Genomic DNA, 18,034 nt, shown 5'->3' on the forward strand with positions numbered 1-18,034 from the left:
TTCATATAATTTTGTGGAGATGTTAGTAAGGGCGATTCAGGAAGATCTGACCGTTGGATCTTCGTGATAATTTTGGAGGATGATCCTAAGGGCGATCCGTGAGGATCCGACCGTTGGATCATCATATAAATTTGATCTGACCGTTGGATCATCATTAAATTAGAATCCGACCGTTGGATTTCTGTATATGTGTGGTCTATGAATGATTTCTAAGTTAAGATCGTGTTTGACTAGGTGGTTGATGGATTGATTGGTGAACGATTTCGGATCGTTGTTTTTGAGCTGTTAAGAAGACGCAGCGGGAATTTAGAGGTGAGTAAACCTCACGTGGTTCATATTACGAACCGAATAAATTTAATTACCTTATTTTGTCGTAATTGCGTGAAAATATTTATAGAATAAATATTTGTTTTAAAATCATATGGACTTGATCAACTACGGTCCATGGGTAAGTAAAATGATTTTTACTATACAAATGAATTTCTCGGTTTTATTGCATGTGAACTATAGTTGGTATTAGTGATTATCCCTGAGCGGATAATTACGTATATATATACTTACGTGATTATATGTGAATGGTGTGACATTGAAGAGTGTGGAATTGGGATGATTAAATTATTATGAATTGACATGTGACTTACCATAATTATATGTGATGAACATGATTGATGAGTTCTTGTTAATATTCATGATTTACATTGGAGGATGTATAGAGTTAGAGAATGTAGGGTTCTGAGGATGAGGTGTCTGAAGTTCGACGGTTAAGGATAACCGGAGTGTTTGTGTGCTGAGGACGGGGATGTCCAAGGTGCGACGGTTTATTATTAACCGAAGTTGTGTGCTGAGGACGGGGATGTCCAAAGCGCGACGGTTTATTATTAACCGAAGTATATGGTGCTGAGGACGGGGATGTCCAAAGCGCGACGGTTTATTATTAACCGAAGTATGTCGCATTACTTGCACCTAGGCCAAGGTGACTGGTAGCGATGTGGTTAGAGCTCTAACGTGCTGTTGGGATGGACCAAAGTGGTGTTATGTGGGTTGGGTTTTTGCAGGACCAGTGTGGTGTATTGTGATTTGAGGATTGTGAAAATGTATTCCTTGTGGTTTTACATGAGTGGTTTGATGTCTCTTTGCAGACGTAATACTGTTGAATTTTACTTGAACTGAAATTTAATAAATCAACAGTTCTTTCTTTTTACTCATACGGGCTGTCAAAAGCTTACCGGGTTTTGTGTTGTTGCAATCCCGGTACACTATTCAAACGGTGTAGCGGATAACCCTGCAGATCAGGAGAACCAGGACGGTGATCGGGCAGCTTAGAGTAGTGTTATGTGAATTACAGCATTATATTGTGAGGTTTGTTATGCTCATTTAGAGCTTTACAATTTTACTTTGTAAGAGTGAATTGTAATAATTAACTCGAGGTTTTCGAGTTTTGTGTTGAGTGGCGAGTGGTGTGTTTGTTTCTGAGAAAAAAATTCAGAACGTTATTTGTATTAATTGTTTATTCATGTTTCGGATTTGAATTGGTTATTCAAAATTCGGGGCGTGACAGTTTGGTATCAGAGCGTAAGGTACATATTTGGTGATAATCAGTACCTCCCGAGTGATGGCCCGTCTGCAGCGGATCCCCATCATATACTCTTCGGTACTGGTATAATCATTGGGTATGTCTTAGTATGGGGTCTAGACAACGTGTAAGTCCGTAGGACGGTAGAGTTGTCTACTAAGTTCGTATTAGAATAAGTTTAGTTTCCGCGAGTTGTGATCTTCGAGGAATAGGAACCTCTGGATTTAACTCTGATGAGTCGGTGAGGTAGAGGTCGAGTCTGATGTAGGGACAGGATCTTTCTATGGAGACAGTTGAGGATGAGGTGGAGGCATTAGAGGTTGAGTTGCCTAGTCTACCTGTAGTTGATGTGATGGATGTTATTCTTGGGTTGAAATGGTGAAAGAGATTGAGACCCTAGGAATAGTTGAAAAGAGAATTGATCTCACCAACTCAAGATGATAGGAGTGTGAGAGATTATGAGACAGAATTCTCAAGACTATATTGGTGTACGAGTGTAGTGATGTAATTTGGGAGATACTTATGTTACCTTTAATAAGGGTAGTATGTTAAGTGATCATGGCATAGGTTGACTTTGTAAGTGAAGTGGTGGAGTTTGTGTAGCTTCTTTGAGTTATAACCTTTGAGGAATGGGAACCTTTGGATTAAACTCTGGTGGAGTTATTGAGGATGGTTTCCACGAAAAACAGTATCCTTATGTGCATTGTAGTCGTTGGTTGTTGGGGTCATGGTGTTTGACCAATGCTTGTATCTAAAGTCGTTACGAGTATTTGACTAGTAGTTGTGATACTTTCCATTAGTTGGATATGCAGATGTTTTGAGTTGAAGAATACTTAGCAGTTATTGGTTGCTTAGTGATGGAATTGTGTTATAATGGAGCATTCATTCATGCTCAGTTGTTTGGTGTTTAGGATAGCTACTATATATTAGCTAAATGTCGGGGTGTGGTTTGAGGTCTGCGGATGGTATTGGAAATTATTGTGGAGTGCTGCTTCACTGACTATTGTTGAGTAGTAATGCATAATTCGTTGTTACTATGATGGATTTTGTGTATGGTTGACTTATGGAAAGATTGATATGACCTCGTGATAGGATTGACTGTGAAGAGACATTGTGTTGATGTATGAGCTTAGGTAATAACGTTGTTTTCAACTCTAGGAGTGCTAGGGTTGTATAACTAATTTATGAGGCCAGATACTGTTGTGAGGACAGATTATGGATTATGACGTGGTTAGTGTGAAGTGCTATAATCACATAATTTTGACCACTAGATGTTGACTTACCACCAAATGAGCAGTGAGGTGATTCGTGGGTGAGATACTGAGTGTTGTACCAGTATCGATTAGTGGATGCTAAGATGGTACATATTGCTTGTTGAAGCAATTGATAGATGGAATGATCGAGATTTTTTTTAGAGTTGTAAGTGTAACTCTAAAGATGTGGGTTTTTCCTAACTAACTCAGGAAGTGTTTAGCTTTATTAATCCCTAATTTTAGCGACGAAATTATTGTGTTTGGTTTGACTCAGAGGATACTAGCTTGACCTCTGTGTGACTTAATTGATTGCTAGGTTTTGAGTGATTGTTTTTATTGCATCATTATGAAAGATGTGTGCAGCAGAGTTCTCGATGGTTTTGAAAAGAGTATTGAGTGACCAAGGTTCGATCCTTGGTGTTGTTGTTGGTTAAACAAAAAGAAAAGAAAACATGCACACAATCTTATTGATTTTATATTACAAAAAGGGAAACGAGGACTATTCTATACTAAGCCTAGTCAGCAGCTCCGGATGGGTTGAGGCTGAGCTCAAGAGAAACGTTTGAGCCACTGTGGTAACCGCCTGAGCCACCAGAATAGTAACCAAATGCGCTACCTTCCTCGGAAGTAGTCTTCAGGTTACCAAAGACGTCCTCGCCGGGCACGGGGAACAGAGGAAGAGTTTGAACCTCCTGGTGATCTCCTCCTCGTTGTTGTAGGGATGTTTGTCCTCCTGTTGTGCCAAAAGAGTTGTACTGGTATTAGTGTTGAAGTGTGAGGAAGATTATGAAACAAAATTTAAATCAAGAAATCCTTCATTACCAGTAGAATAGGTGGAACCAAAGTTGAGATCAATGGATCTACCATCATCAGTAGAACTAGTGGACCCAAAATTGATGTCGATGGATCCACCAGCTGGCCCAAAATTGATGTCGATGGATCCACCAGCACCAGTAGAACCAGTGGACCCAAAATTGAGATCGATGGATCCACCAGTACCAAGAGAACTAGTTCCCATGGGCACTGGAGCAGCCTGATTACACCTATTCATCTGCTTCTCTCGAGCCCTGACGTTCTGGAACCAAAAGTAAATGTTCTTACCCTCAACATGTCCATACTGGTTCAGCTGGAGGCAGATCTCGTGAATGTGCTCTGTAGATGGGCACTTAAATCCCTTGACGTAGTAAAGATCCTTGAGGATTCTTATTTGTTCTGGAGTAGGAATCCATCTGGTACGGCTTCGCCAGAAATCCATGTTGGCACTACTTCCAGCTGCTTGGGTGTTTCCTCCCTCCTCTGTTGGTTGCTGTTGTTGTGGTTCCATTTGTTGCGGGGTTTGGAGCTCCATTAGTTGCAGAGTTCGTGGCTCTTGGGTCATGAGGTGAGAGGATGTGAATATCGAGGAATACATGGTTTAGTGTTTGAGGGAGATTTTGTTAGAAGGATTGGAGTTGTTGAACTGGTGATTGGAGATCTGAGATTCTCAGAGGAAAGATGAAATCGAATCTTCAAATGGGAGAGAAGATCAGAAGAGAAGGATTGAAATTGATGAAGAAAGGATTTGAGTTTCGAGAGGAAGACTGCAGAGTTTGAGAGAGAATGGCTGGGGAAAATTTCTTTTCTTTGGTGTGAACAGTTTTTCTCCAGGATGCACCTATTTATAGAACGAGGTGAGCAGATCTCCACCGTTGGATGGACGATCTCTGAGATTCAATCTACGCGTTGGATTAAAGTCATCCGAAAACCCGGAAAAGTTATTGGCGCGTGGAGAGCGTGTAAGGGGACAGGCCGAACCTCGAGACGCTGTGGCAGACAGCTTTAGCCGAAAGTGATTTGCTTTCCGTAAATCACGGAAGAGACGTGTCGTGGCACGTGGAGTGTACCGACAGTTTGTTGTTATTCTATCGCTTATGATAGAATAAATAAAAGAAGTTGCATGGATAGTAACGAGAGCAGCTGGTGCTCTAGTGGTTGAAGAGCAAGGCTCTTGTACAAGAGGTCAGAGGTTCGAACCTTGCCTCTCGTTTATTTTTATTATGTTCGCTTATGACATAATAAGTATAACATTTGTACACATTATATTAAGCACAGCTTGTGCTCCAGTGGTTGGGGGAAAAAGGTTTCGTGCGGCAGGTTGAGGTTTCGAACCTTGCCTTCCCTGTTATTTTATTTATGTCGCTTATGACATAATAAATATAACACGTGAGCATATATTAATGAAGGCAGCTCTTGCTTCAGTGGTTGAGAGCAAAACCTTCGTGTTCGAGGTCGGGAGTTCGAACCTTACCTCTTACAAATATTTTTGGATCTCGTATATGCTTGATATACATACGTATATACGGTCTGTACGGTATGCATACGTATATACGGTTGTACAGTATGCATACGTATATACAGTCTGTATGGTATGCATACGTATATACGGTATACCTACGGTATGTACAATTTCATACCGTAGCCGAGCTAAAAAGTTGTGGGCCAAATAGTAAGCCCAAATGTTAGGCCCGATTTGTAGGCCTAAATAGTGAGCCCAATTGTTCGGCCCGAATAGTAGGCCCAAATGTTAAACCCAAATTGGTTTGGGCCGGTTCGAAATGTAGATGGTTCGGTTCTTCGGCCCAATTGGCCAGCCCTAATGCTTAGCCAAGGATTGAGCAAGCCCAAGTCATCGTCACTGGGTGACATATTTTATTGGCGTGCTTTTGGGGATGATTTGTTTTGAGTGATGCTAATTGAGTAGCGAAACGCTTTGTGGGAGTGTTTACTGTGCTTGTATGCCAGTACAGGGTGAAGATCTATGTGAGGATCTATGAGATAATCTCTGTGAAGATCTAAGTGATGATCTATGTGATGATCCATGTGATGATTTTGTGTAATTGATGTGGAGTGATGTTGAGCAGTTGTGTTGTGAGTTTACGTTTGTGATGAAAGGATTTAGTGGCCATAGGAATGTATTTTTATACAAAGGGCTGAGGCTTTGTAGATTACTACAGATTTGGAAAAGATGGAGATTCTATAGTTAGGTCAACCTTAATCGAGAGGAATTGATTTACGCTTAAATTTCGGGACGAAATTTCTTTAAGGAGGGTAGATTGTAATACCCCGAAAAATCCAAATTAAATTCCGTGGATTTTTAGAAATGATTTCACGATAATAGGAGCGAGTACGAAGCTTGGAAAAGTTGTGGAATTAGTTCGAACGATTTTATTTCGAAAACGAACGTTATTTAGGGGCTCGCGAAAGTTGTCTTTTTATACGTTCAAAATTTGGGAAAACTTCCTTCATGGAAGTTGTAGAGCTTGTCGATACGATCTCGTGCATATGTGGAACGCAATATTCGGAGTTCGTATGAATAAGTTATGAATATTTGAAAATTGGGAATTTTCTATAAATATCAAAAAAAATGTTGACTTTTTCATTAAGGACGAAAACATGTTGAATTTGCGGAACAGTCCCCGCGTTTTCTCTCTGTCTCTCTTCAGAACCCTCGGGTCCCGACCGACCCGACCCGGCCAAACGACGGCCCTACGACTTCCTCCGGCCTCGGACCCGGAGCTTTTCGAGGTCGCCGCCGCACGCTGAGCAGCTCCCCAGCCTCGCCTTGCTCCGCCGCTGCTCCAAAAGATGGATCGAAGCCACCCAGACGCATGATTCTGACCCGGCCGGAAAACCACTTTTCCGGCGTTGCATGGGCCGATCGTCCCCAGTTTCGTGATCTCCTCCTCCCCCTGATCATCCCTATGTAAGTCTTTCATCACGATTTTGAGTGTAGACCGCTAGATCAAGGTTTGACTTTTTGGACGCCTCTGATTCAATCTAGGATCTGATCGTGCGACCGAGATTAATCCAACTTCAACGCTTGATCTAGGACGATCTAGACCTTGTCTCAGAAAAAGTCAGGTATTAAAGTGGTTCAATTCTGTATTTTGAAGAAGTTTGTAGTTGACAACTTTAGCATCTGAAGTGGTTAGCCGGCGTTGACCGCCGCGTTGACCGCCGTCTGTCCTCCGCATGTGGCGGTGCGTCGGACCATATTTTGAGTTTATATTATCTGGGCGATGATCTATGCATCCATACGAGCGTTTTGATATATTACAAGGTTATGTTAGAAAAAGTTGGTAAATAGTGGATTTACGTTTTTACGTTACTATTTACGGTTTTTACGTTTTATCTTCGGTTTACGATCTACGAAGATCAGACCATCTGTTTTACTTCAAATTTTAATATGTTGATTGTATGACTGTCCCGGTGACTTTGTGAGGTCACGGGCGAAGATCCGACCGTTGGATCTTCGTATATTTGAGAAATAGTGATTCGGAAGGCGATTCGTGAGAATCCGACCGTCGGATTTTCATATAATTTTGTGGAGATGTTAGTAAGGGCGATTCAGGAAGATCTGACCGTTGGATCTTCGTGATAATTTTGGAGGATGATCCTAAGGGCGATCCGTGAGGATCCGACCGTTGGATCATCATATAAATTTGATCTGACCGTTGGATCATCATTAAATTAGAATCCGACCGTTGGATTTCTGTATATGTGTGGTCTATGAATGATTTCTAAGTTAAGATCGTGTTTGACTAGGTGGTTGATGGATTGATTGGTGAACGATTTCGGATCGTTGTTTTTGAGCTGTTAAGAAGACGCAGCGGGAATTTAGAGGTGAGTAAACCTCACGTGGTTCATATTACGAACCGAATAAATTTAATTACCTTATTTTGTCGTAATTGTGTGAAAATATTTATAGAATAAATATTTGTTTTAAAATCATATGGACTTGATCAACTACGGTCCATGGGTAAGTAAAATGATTTTTACTATACAAATGAATTTCTCGGTTTTATTGCATGTGAACTATAGTTGGTATTAGTGATTATCCCTGAGCGGATAATTACGTATATATATACTTACGTGATTATATGTGAATGGTGTGACATTGAAGAGTGTGGAATTGGGATGATTAAATTATTATGAATTGACATGTGACTTACCATAATTATATGTGATGAACATGATTGATGAGTTCTTGTTAATATTCATGATTTACATTGGAGGATGTATAGAGTTAGAGAATGTAGGGTTCTGAGGATGAGGTGTCTGAAGTTCGACGGTTAAGGATAACCGGAGTATTTGTGTGCTGAGGACGGGGATGTCCAAGGTGCGACGGTTTATTATTAACCGAAGTTGTGTGCTGAGGACGGGGATGTCCAAAGCGCGACGGTTTATTATTAACCGAAGTATATGGTGCTGAGGACGGGGATGTCCAAAGCGCGACGGTTTATTATTAACCGAAGTATGTCGCATTACTTGCACCTAGGCCAAGGTGACTGGTAGCGATGTGGTTAGAGCTCTAACGTGCTGTTGGGATGGACCAAAGTGGTGTTATGTGGGTTGGGTTTTTGCAGGACCAGTGTGGTGTATTGTGATTTGAGGATTGTGAAAATGTATTCCTTGTGGTTTTACATGAGTGGTTTGATGTCTCTTTGCAGACGTAATACTGTTGAATTTTACTTGAACTGAAATTTAATAAATCAACAGTTCTTTCTTTTTACTCATACGGGCTGTCAAAAGCTTACCGGGTTTTGTGTTGTTGCAATCCCGGTACACTATTCAAACGGTGTAGCGGATAACCCTGCAGGTCAGGAGAACCAGGACGGTGATCGGGCAGCTTAGAATAGTGTTATGTGAATTACAGCATTATATTGTGAGGTTTGTTATGCTCATTTAGAGCTTTACAATTTTACTTTGTAAGAGTGAATTGTAATAATTAACTCGAGGTTTTCGAGTTTTGTGTTGAGTGGCGAGTGGTGTGTTTGTTTCTGAGAAAAAAATTCAGAACGTTATTTGTATTAATTGTTTATTCATGTTTCGGATTTGAATTGGTTATTCAAAATTCGGGGCGTGACAATAATGTTGCATATAATGATTTGCAACATATGCAAAAGAATCATTGTTTGTTGCAAATGACTTTAAATGAGGCTGGATTGTTTGTCTCATTTAATAATTATTTATTTAAAAATTTCAAAATAATTTGAATATTAAAAAAATTAATTTATTAATAATAATAAAAGATTTATTAAATCATAAATCAAATAGAGTTTACAAAATTCTACCCAAAAATAATAATAGCTAATAAAAAGAAAAATTGTTTGCCAAGCTAGACTAGCTAAATCCTAATCCAAAAATTACTAAAAATAACTATGAATCACAAATCTTCCTCCAAATCCTCTGTTTCAGAATTATCTCCATTGTTTTGGACACCGTCTTCATCTCTTCCAAAGACATCATCTTCTTCACTGTTGGGTACTACGATATTCATGTCAATGTTTTCTGTATCAGCAAAGCAACCTTGGCTATTCATCATGAACTTCTTCAACATTGTCATTAGCTGTGCATTTTGTGACCGCATAGTGTCCACAGTTGATTCAAGCTTCTTCACTTTATCTTGCATTACGTTCATCTTAGAACTCACAGCTGTTGAAGATGTAACAGTTGGAAGCTCCATGCGAGGAAACGAGCCTAAACCACGAACTCTTTTTCCCTTCCTTCCACACTCTTCAGCCATGATTGGAATCTCATCACGCGCAGTAACTTGTACAGATTCTGGTGGAATACCCTCTGGTGCCTCCAAGGTTAGTTTCTCCTTATGCTCTTCTCTCTTATTTTTCAGTCGATCCTACAAAAATAAAATATAAAAACAAAAATAAATATGTTATTTACTTATATATTTAAATAGTAATTATTTTCCCAAAACTAATACGACTTTAACAAAATTGATAACAATACTTACATATTTATCACGTGCAGCATCACTAACCCAATTGCTATTTGAATCTTGATACATAGCTGCCCAATTGTCTATGAAAGACAAAGGATTGCCCTCCTGCAATTTAAAAAAATCTCCCAAATTAACAATTATTCAAGATAACATTTTAATTAACTCATTAAATTTACCTTGGCTGTCCTCAAAGCATGTTGAATGAAAGGCATAGCTCCACCACAATGCGTACTCCTTTGTCTCTTTCGGCTAGTTGAATTCTTCTCGCATTTATCCTTTATAACATGCATCCTCATAAAAGGTGACATCCATGGTAACAAAAACTTTCTGTGTAGGAGGATGAAAACACTTGTAGCCCTTCTGATGAACACCATAGCCCACAAATACACACTTTAATGCCCTGGCATCGAGTTTGGACCGTTGATTCTTAGGAACATGGACGAACACAACACACCCAAATACACGAGCAGGGAGATTAGAAAACGAAGGGACATACACATGATTTGAAAGGGCAGCATAGGGGGTTTGACCATTGAGAACAGAGGAAGGTAGCCTATTGATGAGATGACAAGCAGTAAGAATTGCATCTCCCCAAAGATACTTAGGCATATGAGCACTAAATAGAAGAGACCGAGCTATGTCAAGAACATGACGATTCTTTCTTTCTGACACCCCATTTTGTTCAGGGGTTTGAGGGCAAGTAGTTTGATGAATAATCCCATGAGAATGAAAGAATTGGTGAAACTGAGAATTGACAAACTCCCCCCCATTATCAGAACGAAAGACTTTAATATTGGCTCCAAATTGATTTTGAACAAGAGCAAAAAATTCTTGGAAAGCAGAGAAGACTTCATATTTGTGTTTCAACAAAGCGACCCAAGTAAGACGGGTATAATCATCAATAAACAAAACAAACCAATGTTTGCCAGACAAGGTTGACTCACGGGAAGGTCCCCAGACATCAGAATGAATAAGCTCAAAAGGAAAAGAACTCCTAGTAGTACTCAAAGGATAACTAGTACGATGACTTTTAGCTAAGACACATGACTCACAATGCAACTTAGACTCATCAATGCCCAGAAACAAGGACAGCATAGATTTCTTCATGACACTAAAGGAAGGATGTCCCAATCTCCGATGCCATAGCCATAATTCTTCAACTTGATTAGTAACCCCAGTCGAAATCAAAGCTGCTTGGACTGCCTTCTCCGGCTTCATTCCGGCAAACATGCAATCCAGATGGAATAGTCGACCCCTCAGATAACCCCTGCCGATTATTTCCCTGGTGAGGAGGTCTTGAAAAATCACATACAAAGGAAAAAATATTACAGAACACCGAGATTGAGTATTAAGCTGAGGCACAGATATAAGATGATGAGAGAGACCAGGGACATAAAGAACATCATGTAGTGTCAAAGAAGGGGTGAGACGAACATACCCTATTCCTAAAACAGGAAAAGAATCACCATTGGCATTGACAACAGAGGAAATAGAGGGTGGATTGAGAAAAAGAAAGAAACTACGATCATAGGTCATATGGTCAGATGCTCCAGAATCAATTATCCAAGTATTGCCACCAGTAAAGCCAGAAATTTTTAAAGCAACTCCAATCTTACCATTACCACAGCAACTTACGGATTTTGTCAACAAAGTTGGTGTGATCTGATTTTGTCACGGCATAGTAATCTTGGTCTTGAACAAGACGACCAGCAGCCTTTCCCTTAGGTTTGTTGTCCTGAGGTCGTGGCCTATCAAAGTAGCCTGCTGGAAAACCAACCAACCTGTAACAGTTTGCTTTGATGTGGCCTGGATTCTTGCAGTAGTTACAAGTCAGACTTGAGGAGAACACGGGGGAAGAAGGAGCTTTCACCATGGTGAATATGCAGCGGAAGGAAAAACAACAAAGTACTTGGAAATATAAGAAGGCAACGGTGATGAAAGGATCAAAGGACAACGAACAAATCCAAGCACAAAGAACAAGAGTCAAGGATCAAAGGACAATGAGTCAGAGTCCAGGATCAGATCTCTGCTCTGATACCAAGTCAAAATATAACAAGAAACAAGAGACAATTTTGGCTGAATTACTTTTTGATATTTCATTCACCTTACAAGAAGGAATTATATACAAATTACAATTGTGCCTAATAAGACAAGTACTACTCCTAAGGCAAGTAGTAAATCTAATAATACTACATATATTACAAAATATTACAGATCACATAATATTACAGAATATCTACATAAATAAGGTAAGTATGACTCACGCCAACACATTCTGTATACAAAATACCTGTACACATGGTAAGAAGAAACATGACTATAACACCAAGTGGATTGTTGGATTGACTTTTATTATTTGACAAGGTTAGATCTAACATGAACCCAAGACCATTCGGCTTTGAGAAAGATTGTAGTTTACTGAATTATTTCACTGTTTTTTGTGCTTATGGTGCACTTAGGCCATGTTTGTTTCCCGGAAAGTGGGTGTTGGGAAAGGAAATACTTTCCTTTCCTGCGTTTGGGGACAGCCAAGGAAGGAAAACACTTTCCCAAAGCAAAGGAAAAAATGGAGGAATTTGGTTCCCTCCCCCCCCCTCCGGAAACACTTTCCCAAAGGAAAGGAAAGTGATTCTTTTCCTTTCCAGTCAACCAAACATGGCCTTAGTTCAATCACTCCCCACCTCATTACACATTAGTTTTGCTTTATTTAATCTCAATATGGGAATGATCTAACATGAACCCAAGACCATTCAGCTTTGAGAAAGATTGTAGTTTACTTAAGTCTTTCACTTTTGTGCTTATGGTACACTATGAAGTATGAATTAGGTTAGTTCAATCACTTCCCACTTCATTACACCTAGGTTTGTTTTATTTAATCTCAATATGGGTATGAGCTATTAAACACCACAGAAACTAAACAGAGATTTCTTAATTCTCTGTTACCTAGATCTCTATCCTTTAGAGGCCCAATTGTCCGTCTATTTTTCAGAGTTCTCAATGCATGCCTGCAGAAATTACTTATTATGCTTTAGGGGGAATGTGAGACAAATGGTTAATTTTCTATTTCTGCTTTTTGATGGTCATATGATATATGTACTGGTTATGGAGGTTTCTAAATTTTGTTTCTATTGACCAGCGATTCAAGTTTTTGAAGAGGTATCAAGGATTTGTTATGTTAATCATGAAAAAGATTAGTCTATTCAAGATTTTCGTATAATTATTTGTAGATGAAGCTTGTAAAACAATCAAGTCAATTCAACTTTTGTTTCGTGCAATACAATCATTAGCTTGTCATTTGTTGTATGTGAAGAAGTATTAATTTTTGGACTATTCAGTTTACTCCTTCTGGTATCTGATTTTTTTTTTAATTACGATGGTCCCTACACTTCTAATTTGTTATTTGTATCATCCGCCTTCAAATTTCAAATTTGGCTCTAATCATGACGTTATTTGTTGATTTGAAACGGACATAGGGCCCCACTTTTCAGATTTTAACCCTATAAGAAGGGTAAAATGGGTATTGTTCCTTCCACCCCAAACACACCACCGCAGCTTTCTCTCTTCTTCTAAGTTCTAATCACACTTCTTATAACAATTACTTATATATAAGATGATCACACAAAGAAAAACAGATTTCCACCTATACATGCTAATTTGCTATTATCACAATCAAAATTATTAATTACCACAGTAGTAATATTACTACTCTAATCATCACTAAGTTCATCATCAATACCAGTGACATGCATCCTAGCCTACTCTTGCTTAGCCCACTAGACAATTTTCTGTTCTCTACTGATCTTCTCTTTTTTCATCGCCTTCTTTATCATCTTGCTTTGCTCTTTCTTCTAAAAACTTCCCAAATCCGATAAGACTAAGGCCACCACCAATGCCCCCATTTTCCTTGCTCTTTCTTTGAGACGAAGCACTTTTTGTCTTTGGAGAACACCAGAAGCATACGGCTTTCCTCGGCGGTGAAGAAGAATCATCCCTCAACAAATTGCAAGAACCCAACGGAGAAGACAACCACCCAGATTTCGATTTCGATTCAGAACATTGCTTCTTGCCAGAAACTCTCTTAGTCGGCGAAGAAATTTCACCCTCCGGAGATGAATTCGAAGAATTCGAGTGAGACGAAACCGATCTATGTTTCTGTTTCGGGTTCAAACCCCTCTTTAACGACAACGAATTCCCTTTTCCGGTGAGAACTTCGACGATTCCAAAGGTGGTGGCTCACACCCAGATTGTGATTTCTGATTAAGAACCTTTTTCTCATCTGGGTTTTCAGCTTGAGCCAAATTATGGCGGAACGAAGCGGTGAGACCGCGCAAACAGGGATCGAGCTACTATTTTCTCATCTCTTTTGGGGATTTGATGATGCAATTATTGGCCTTTCGAGATCTTTTTAATTGGGGACTTGTTCTTTCTTTTTGGTCTCATTCTTGTGCTTTCATAGATTTTTCAGCTTTGGTCTTAGGGCCGATTGGTCTGAAGGTGCTTTCATAGATTTTTCAGCTTTGGTCTTAGGGCCGATTGGTCTGAAGGGGAGGTGGATCACCTTTGATAGTTTGAGCGATGATGGCTTGTTCAGCTGTTTACTTTTTGAGTCGAACTTGTAAGGTGAATTGGGCTAGTATGTGCATTAATTGCTTAAGTTGTTCTCAAATATGGTATGGTTGGCTGTGCTAGTTTTGACGACCGGGCTTGTAGGTATGGGTGATCCAAAATTTTTATGTGGGTTGGTAATTTTTGTTCTTCTTAATTAGTGGTGATTGTTTGGTGTTCGGCTTGTAAAGTTGAGACACAACTATCTCTGGTGAAGAGTGTGCATAACATATTAACATTGCACTAGAGGTTGCGTGGTATCATGTTCCACTACCTTAGAATTCCGGTTCCTCCAAATAGACCACAACATGCATTGTTATAATAGAAACTTAGAAATCTGACGTACAAGCCAAGCCAAGCCAATAAGAAGTCACTCTGATTGTAGTGTCACCAAAGAAAGGGTGGTAAGGGAGGTGAGAGAAGCAACTTGAGCATGGGTTTACGTTTTGACAGTAGCTCAAAGAGGGCAAATTATTGAGGCGCCTCCGAGAAGGAATAATATTATTGCAAGCTTTCCAAACACATAAAACCACACTTTGGTTTGGGGTAGTCATTGGATTTGTACCCAATACCTGGGCACCGGCAATATGGTAGTATGGTATGCCATACGTCTTGACTGGTGATATCTTTACCACTCCCACTCATTTTAGTAATTTTCACGGCAAATAATACCAGCATTCATCCCTGTCCTTGGAATTCAGAATTTTCCTTAAATTCAGCAAGTCACTGCGTTTTCTCAGAAAAGAAACATGATGATCGAATGAAACATATATATGTGTGTGCGTAGAAATACAGCCAACTACATGCATATATGTACACAGAGCAATAAGCCAATATATATTTAACTTCTATTCAAGACCAAGAAATAACAAACACCAAGTTCAAACTTCAAATTTTGGAAGTCCAATACAATCTTGTATAAACAAAAAATGTCAAAAAACAAATTCCCCCGGCCACTGTATGACTGGAACAAACTGTTACAGTTGAAAGTGTGGCACAAACCAGATTGGAGGTCGCCTTGTCAGCTTCAACAACTTTTCAGCATCATCTGCATAAGGCTTTAAGAAACGACGATTGGTTATGTCATATACTCCGCAATCATTTGGTCCATATGGTTCAAGACTGTTTGTTATAGCATCATACTGAAGCCATCACAGACACCGAGGAGTTATCACCAATAAAGAGAGCAACATCACCTAGGGTTTCTTTTTCAGTCCACTTATGCTCATCAATATTAATCTTGAAAACTTTGAATTCTGTGGTCTCACGTTTGTCGTTTTGGTAGTCAATGTACCTCTTAACCATCCAGAACTCTTTCTCATTTGAATCCAATACAAGATATCTCTTGCTAAAACCATCTGAAGGAAGACCTTGCGCAAGCTTCAACTTGGACAAGCTACTGATATTGAAAGAAAAAAGTTGGCTGTCATTATCCACCGCATAAATCAGACCTCGAGAATAAACCACTTCTTCAATTAATCCCCACCTCTTATCAACATATGTCCAACGCTTGTCTTTACAACTGGGTCTGATAAAAGCCAATCGATCATATTCACCATATACTACCGTAAGAACGCAATCTTTTGGATCTAATATTGGGTCTGCTGACAATGAAGCCTTGAAGACATAATAATCGCATTTTTTAATCCAAACCTTTTTACCGAGCAGTGGAGGAAGACGAATGATGGTTGCATTTGTCTTCTTTTTCTTCTCTCTACCCTTCACGGAGAATGGATTCAGTAGGGTTATTGCAAACTTTTCATCCACGAATATCAACCATCCTTTTGAAGAGCCACAAAATCGTCGGTTAGGCACCCTTAGTTGCATGTCGAGAACCTTATCCTTCATGATATTGTATAATTTCGATGAATTTTCTTCATCTGCACTAGAAATCAGGAGCATCGGAGGTTGCTGATATCTTGACATGAGTTGCCTCTGATTATCCTTTGCCACACAAAACCATGACTTGCAAACAACGCTGAATCGCAGATAATCTGCCGATGATACTATTCCTGTTAGAACTAAGCCCAACAAGTCCTTTTGTAGTCCTGCCCAATCTGAGAACAAAAACAAGTTGTAAATTATAAGCACGACATAAATGTGATGGGATGAAAACCAAATAATTAATACAACGTGTTGTTCCTGGAAAGTACAGAAATAATAGTTTGAATGAAATACCTGAATGCATTGATAGTTTGAATGAAATACCTGAATGCATTGTTATCCTCTCGCAATTTGTAAAATCTCAGAAGAAGATTGAAGGTACTGGAAACATTGCCTCTGCGCCTATCTATATATAGTATAATCTTCTACTTTGTTGGGAAATAGGAATACTGCTAACAAAAACAAAAAAGAATCGGATTGCTATTGCACTAAGGATTAGGTTATCGATGAATAATCAAGAATGCTCTACGTGATGTGAGTACCTAAGGTTTGTAAAATTGCATGCAAAAGAAAATGGGATATTGCAAACATTATTATTTATAAGGGTTGATTTGCAACATGGCACTTGTATTGTCATGGATCAGAACAAAAGGTGCAGCTATATTTTGTGTTGTTAATCTGGTACCTCCATCTTTATATTTGTTAAAATTGAACATGTCAGTCATTGGTTCTCGCCGTTCGCATGTGGTCAACTCTTAAAAATGGTATCTATAGTAACACGAATTACCCTGAGACTTTCAATTTTTTTTTTTAGGAATTGAGAAGAGGACTAACTCATCGTTCTCGGTCAGAAGTTTATTAATAACTCAAAAGTAGTACATGAGTGAGGGAGGATGCTGCCAAAGCCATTCTCAAACAAAGGTACAAAAAAAAATAAAAATGGAAGCTCATACAAATGCAAAAGGGAATGTACGTAGCTAGAACTAATTAAGTACAGAGAGAAAAGGGCAATGATATGGGGCCTCAATGAGGCCTAAGATTTGTGGCCTCAAATCTTAGGTGTCATGCCATGTAAGTAAATACAAATTTTATTTTCAATTCCACATAATATATTTTGTCACATCATACTATTGCAACACCAAATTTACCCTTTTACATTTCCTTTTAAATGTTAGGGGGTGAATCAATTACATTAATGAATTTAATTAGGTGACGAAAAAAAATATCAACTATTAATTATGTATTAATTTAAGAGATATATCTACGGATTCTTTGACCAATATTTTTCTTCATTTAATTAAATGCTTTCCTTTAATTTTTCTTTCCAAATGGCATTAATAATATATTGAATTATGTGTCAAGAAATAGACGTTAACTTTTCTTTCCAAATATTGATTAATTTCATCCAAAAAAAAATAGCATTAATAAATCGAATTTGGGAAATACTCATGTCTAAATTAAGAGGTAAGAAAAAATTTCACCTTAATTAGCAGCCATTAATTAACATCTACAATCTAAATATAAGAGAAAAACAAACAAAAAATAATAAATTCAGATCTAACATTTAAACCCTAACTACATAAAGAGTAAACAATGAACAAAAGAATATATACAATCATATAATATGCATTTTTCACATTATATTTTATTTTCAAAATTTGTAGGAACCCAATAAAGGTTGAATTCAGATACATGTGTTCTGCAAATCTATTAATCGAATGTACATGCAAGTCTATTGACTGAATTACATGAAATTTTTTCTATTCTTGATTAAAAAAAAAAATTGTTGTTTAAATCTAACATGAGTGTAATGAAAAGAAAAAAAAAGAAAGAAAGCCAAATTTTGTTTCTTTTTAGAAGAAGCCAAAATAATTTAGAGTCATTAGATTTTGGAAGGATAAGATGGTATTTTTCTCAAGAATTACATGGCATGATTTGACA

The 18,034-nt window shown here is 38.5% G+C and overlaps 2 protein-coding genes across 2 annotated transcripts; both read right to left on the bottom strand.

The window, feature by feature from the left end:
• Window positions 1-8,973: 8,973 nt before the first annotated feature.
• LOC133736218 (uncharacterized) lies at window positions 8,974-9,835 on the bottom strand. Its single transcript, XM_062163663.1, has 3 exons — window positions 9,781-9,835; window positions 9,617-9,709; window positions 8,974-9,502 (listed from the first exon to the last, which is right to left on the bottom strand). Exons 1-3 carry the CDS (start codon window positions 9,814-9,816, stop codon window positions 9,032-9,034), a joined length of 600 nt encoding a protein of 199 aa, XP_062019647.1. The 5' UTR covers window positions 9,817-9,835; the 3' UTR covers window positions 8,974-9,031.
• Window positions 9,836-15,044: 5,209 nt separating this feature from the next.
• Window positions 15,045-16,627, bottom strand: LOC133735461 (F-box protein At2g17036-like). Its single transcript, XM_062162865.1, has 2 exons — window positions 16,418-16,627; window positions 15,045-16,266 (listed from the first exon to the last, which is right to left on the bottom strand). The coding sequence occupies exons 1-2, from the start codon at window positions 16,425-16,427 to the stop codon at window positions 15,347-15,349; spliced, it is 930 nt and encodes a 309-aa protein (XP_062018849.1). The 5' UTR covers window positions 16,428-16,627; the 3' UTR covers window positions 15,045-15,346.
• Between the last annotated feature and the right edge of the window lie 1,407 nt (window positions 16,628-18,034).

The sequence above is a fragment of the Rosa rugosa genome, chromosome 3 (assembly GCF_958449725.1).
Source record: "Rosa rugosa chromosome 3, drRosRugo1.1, whole genome shotgun sequence".
In the NCBI taxonomy this organism is placed as follows: Eukaryota; Viridiplantae; Streptophyta; class Magnoliopsida; order Rosales; family Rosaceae; genus Rosa; species Rosa rugosa.

Bases quoted from the DNA above. Each gene is read 5' to 3' on its own strand.
- LOC133736218 (XM_062163663.1), bottom strand. From the start codon at position 9,816: ATGCCTTTCATTCAACATGCTTTGAGGACAGCCAAG. The intron at 9,710-9,780 runs GTAAATTTAATG...TTTAAATTGCAG, and splicing joins ATGCTTTGAGGACAGCCAAG to GAGGGCAATCCTTTGTCTTT. The intron at 9,503-9,616 runs GTAAGTATTGTT...TTATTTTTGTAG, and splicing joins ATGCTGCACGTGATAAATAT to GATCGACTGAAAAATAAGAG.